Below are 1,405 nucleotides of genomic sequence, written 5' to 3'. Positions count from 1 at the left end.
AAAGGGAGGGGGGTCAGCCTATGCCGGCTGACAGTTTTTTTAAAAAACCGGGAGGGCGGTGTGCCATATCGGGCTCACCTGATAGCCTGTGTCGCGATTCAGATTGTCAGGGTGTTTCAAGATTTCTATGCCTTCGCGGTGTTTCCGTGCGAAATAGCTTTGGGACGGGGCCAGCATGGTGGCTTTGTCGAACTGGATGGCATGTCCGGTCTCGATCTTGTGTTCGGCTAGAGCTGATTGTGAGAAGTTGCCGTATTTGGTACATCGCTGGTGTTCTTTGATTCGTGTACTAATCTTCCTCCCGGTTTCTCCTATGTACACTTTGCCGCAGGAGCATGGGACCTTGTAAACCCCTGGGGCTGTCAAAGGGGGTCTCCGGTCCTTGGGATTGGGGAGCATTTTTGAGAGCTTGTTGCAAGGTTTGAAAATCGCTTTGATGTTTTGTTTGCTCAGGATTCTGCTGATGCGGTCCGTGGTGCCTCTGACGTATGGGAGTACTACTGCCTTAATCTTCTCTTTCTCTGTCTCTCGTGTCGTGGTGTTGTTCTGGCCGGATTCCTTGTTGGTCAGATTATTGATGGTACGGTTGATGTTTCTGCTGCTGTATCCGTTTCTGGTCAGGGTTCGGTGAAGGTGGTTTAGCTCTCCGTTCTGGGCGGCTGGTTCCGAGATGGAGAGTGCTCTGTGGACTAGAGAGCTGATTACCGAATACTTTGGGGCGGGGTGATGGTGGGAGTTTGCGTGGAGGTATCGGTCCGTGTGCGTTGGTTTGCGGTAGACGTTGTGGCTTAGGGTGCCGTCTTCGTTCCTACGGACCAGGACATCCAGGAAGGGGATTTGGGAATTCTGTTCGCTCTCCATTGTGAATTGGATGTTGGGATGTTGGGAGTTGATGAAAGTGAGGAATTGAGGTAGAGTTTCCCTTCCGTGGTTCCAGATGACGAAGGTGTCGTCCACGTACCGGAACCATGTGGAGGGTTTTAGTGGGGCCTTCTTCAGGATTTCATTCTCGAAGTGTTTCATAAAGATGTTTGCGATGATGGGTGATATCGGGGATCCCATTGCTGCTCCCGTGGTTTGTTCGTAGAATTCTCCTTCGAATTGGAAATAGGTGGAGTTGAGGCAGTGTTCTATTAATGGGGACAGGGTGGATGGAATCTCTTTGGATGTCCTGATGATGTCCAGAGTGTCTTGGACTGGGACGTTGGTGAACAGGGAAACCACGTCGAAGCTTACCAGGATGTCGTTGGGCTTGGTTTTGATCTTGGTTATTCTGTTCACGAAGTCCATTGAGTTCCTAATGTGGGAGTCGTTGAGGCCGGTGAGTTTTTGGAGGGGTTTGGTGAGGTAGCGGGCTAGTTGGTAGGTGGGGCCCCCGATGTTGCTGACGATAGGCCGTAGGGGG

The 1,405-nt window shown here is 51.4% G+C and overlaps 1 protein-coding gene across 1 annotated transcript; it reads right to left on the bottom strand.

Moving 5' to 3' along the window:
- Positions 1-131: 131 nt before the first annotated feature.
- On the bottom strand, positions 132-1,290 carry LOC105556235 (the record flags this gene model as incomplete). Its single annotated transcript, XM_012003320.1, has 1 exon — positions 132-1,290. A coding segment is annotated over exon 1 (1,159 nt), but the record flags the coding sequence as incomplete, so codon positions are not given.
- Between the last annotated feature and the right edge of the window lie 115 nt (positions 1,291-1,405).

This window comes from Vollenhovia emeryi, unplaced genomic scaffold (genome assembly GCF_000949405.1).
Source record: "Vollenhovia emeryi isolate VEMERY1.0 unplaced genomic scaffold, V.emery_V1.0 DF948968.1, whole genome shotgun sequence".
Classification (NCBI taxonomy): Eukaryota; Metazoa; Arthropoda; class Insecta; order Hymenoptera; family Formicidae; genus Vollenhovia; species Vollenhovia emeryi.
The sequence above is the reverse complement of the archived record's forward strand: the minus strand, read 5'-3'. Positions and strand labels throughout refer to the sequence as shown.